The 2,723-nt window shown below is 37.0% G+C and overlaps 1 protein-coding gene across 1 annotated transcript; it reads right to left on the reverse strand.

Annotated features, from left to right (window-relative positions):
• On the reverse strand, window positions 944-2,476 carry LOC104777529 (thioredoxin Y2, chloroplastic-like). The gene is made up of 4 exons (XM_010501803.2): window positions 2,214-2,476; window positions 1,559-1,647; window positions 1,277-1,454; window positions 944-1,178 (listed from the first exon to the last, which is right to left on the reverse strand). Exons 1-4 carry the CDS (start codon window positions 2,394-2,396, stop codon window positions 1,113-1,115), a joined length of 516 nt encoding a protein of 171 aa, XP_010500105.1. The 5' UTR covers window positions 2,397-2,476; the 3' UTR covers window positions 944-1,112.

Here is a 2,723-nt window from a genome sequence, read left to right on the forward strand (position 1 = left end):
GTATCGAGCTCTTGCTTTAGCTTCCTGCGAGATGATGTGGATCACTACTTTACTTCGTGAGTTGCGAGTTGGTACTTCCTCTGTTCTGATTCTCTTCTCTGATAGTACTGCAGCTATCTACATTGCTACAAATCCAGTTTTTCACGAAAGAACAAAACATATTGAGGTGGATTGTCATATTGTTCGGGAGAAGCTGGATCGAGGGCTTATCAAAATGCTTCATGTTCGGACTGAAGATCAAGTGGCTGACATTTTGACTAAACCTCTCTTCCTTCCTCAATTTGAACATCTCAAGTCCAAGATGAGTCTTCATAACATATTTGCCTCATCTTGAGGGGGACTATTGGGTTAGTTGTAAATATGTGATTAGCTTCCTTTGGTTAAGTTAGCCGGTTTAGTATATGTTTTAGCATACTTGTATATAACACAAGAATTGTACAACTATTTTGGGTTAATTGAATGAGGAAAATAGCTTTAACAAACTTCTTCTCTCTCATTCTCTCTCGTTTGTAATACCGCCGTATATCACCCGTTTGATATTTGCCGGTTTTACGCTGTTTGTTACGACGTCGTTGAGGTGAGAGAAGTCTTTGTAGTTTCTGTTAACGCAGATTCAGAATGCATTTACAATGAATTTCTCTTCGGTTTATTATTGTCAAGTACTTACTAGGGAGATATAACTCAGATTTAGGGAGATATAAGTGTAGAACTTCTTTTTCCGGGAAAAATAGAAATCGAATTTTTTTCCGAAGGATATCTAGATCGAGGTCGAACTTCGGGATTTATCTAGTTAGATATGATAGTTTTCAGGCTAGAATAGTAGGATTCTTCAAGGCAAGTCTAAATATTAGTGTGGGGAGTATTTGCAGAGATATAATGTTTTAGGCAAAAAAATTTCAAAGGCATCTGTGCCCGCACTCACTTCTGCAAAACCAGGTCCTAGTTATACTCAAGTTGTATATATTCGCCAATTTGGTTAACGGTTTCACGAGGAGTTTGCCTCTCAAATATGGAAAAATGGCTGATACCATTATTACCATATATGAATTAGATTGACTATATATCACAAAGGATTTGTTCATAGATGAATAAGGTTTCATGGTTTCTCATATTTATTGCTTCACTTGCAAAGAATTCTCAATACGTTGAACGAGTTGGTTCGCTGGCAACGCACCCTCCTGCCAGAACACCAAAAGCAAACATGTCATGGAAAGTTAGGAATGTTAACTAAAACAAAACAACTCTTTTCTACTCTGGTTGGTGTTGAAGAACTTACGAAACGGTCCCAGAGTTTTCCATCTTTGAATAAGATGAATGTGGGTAAAGCCTCAATCTGGTATTTGTTAGCAAGACTTGGGTACTTCTCAGTATCAATTTTGACAACTGCAATCTTATCTTTCAGAGTTTCACTCACTTCATTAAGTATAGGTACCATAAGCTGACATGGACCACACCTGCAAAAACAAAAACAAAAACACAACTCTGCAACCATATGAAAACCAAACATGAAACTTAGACATATTGATATGTTAACAAATTGCAACGGAACATAACTTACCATGTAGCATAGAAGTCTACAAGTAAAGGTTTGTCAGAGTTCTGCAACAAATCATCGAAAGAGTTGAAAGTTTGCTTCTTTGCTCTAACCTGCATCAAACCATCGCGCCACAAAGTTGGTCAATATGAACACTCTTACACAAAAACAGATGAACAAGCAATTTTAGCCATACTTGTACTAGAATTAGAAGTAAACAACATTTACATCAGAACAATCCACTAACAGATCAAACACTTTCACAATGCTCATTGTCTAATTACAAATACTGATTCTTCCTTAAGATTACACAGAACATCTAACTAACAGCATGAAGCTATTCATTCAAAATGTGTTGGAACCAAGTCTCTAATGTTGTATATATTTCTGACTAATACAACATTAAATCAAAGTGTTAACACTCTCCTTCTTTGTTTCAATTGGAATCAGTCTCAGTGTTACATTATGTAAACTAAACATTACTGATTCTACCATTAGATATAAAACAATGTATAATATGAAAAATACACAAACACCATAAAGCTAGTGCTGGGTCATGGTTAAATCTTAAGAAACCAAGACATGAAGAACAAAATTGAATTCGTTCCAAAAAGCACAGGACAGTTCTACAAGGAAATAGAAAGATAGATTCATCAAATCGAGTGAATGAAGAGCTCACAGCGAGTGAAGGGAAGCGATTCGACGACGACGACGACGGTGATTGAACACTCTTGAACCGGCGAATCTGAGCAGGTAAGCGCAGATATGAGAGCGAAGATAGCGTCGATGAAGGTGAAACGGAGTTAGAAGGTTCCGTTGAGAAACGAGGAGAGGCAAAGGCGGTGGGGAGAGAAATCGCCATTGAAAAAGAAGCTTCGGTGAAATTAATAAGTTAGAGAAATTGTGACATTTTCGATTTGGATAACAAATCCGATTTGTAAGGAGAAAGTCAGAACACGACGAGACAGATATATAATTTAGGGGTTCAGTTAACCGGTCGGCTAAATAGGACTGACCCGATCAGTTTGCGGTTTGATCCGAAAAACTGATCGGTTAATTTTTTTTGTTCACTCTATTAGACTGACCTGATGATCAGTTTATTTGTCTTTGATTTGAAAAACTGAACGGTTAATTGTTTTGTTCTCTAATAAGAGTGAACTGATAAGTTTGCCGTTTGAACACTGCGTTT

The sequence above is a fragment of the Camelina sativa genome, chromosome 3 (genome assembly GCF_000633955.1).
Source record: "Camelina sativa cultivar DH55 chromosome 3, Cs, whole genome shotgun sequence".
Taxonomy (NCBI): Eukaryota; Viridiplantae; Streptophyta; class Magnoliopsida; order Brassicales; family Brassicaceae; genus Camelina; species Camelina sativa.

What these genes read in the sequence shown, in the direction of transcription:
- LOC104777529 (XM_010501803.2), bottom strand. Translation starts at nt 2,396, where the DNA reads ATGGCGATTTCTCTCCCCACCGCCTTTGCCTCTCCTCGTTTCTCAACG. An exon ending in GTAGACTTCTATGCTACATG is followed by an intron (nt 1,455 to 1,558) that starts GTAAGTTATGTT and finishes TTGTTTTTGCAG; the next exon opens with GTGTGGTCCATGTCAGCTTA. An exon ending in GAAAACTCTGGGACCGTTTC is followed by an intron (nt 1,179 to 1,276) that starts GTAAGTTCTTCA and finishes GTGTTCTGGCAG; the next exon opens with GAGGGTGCGTTGCCAGCGAA.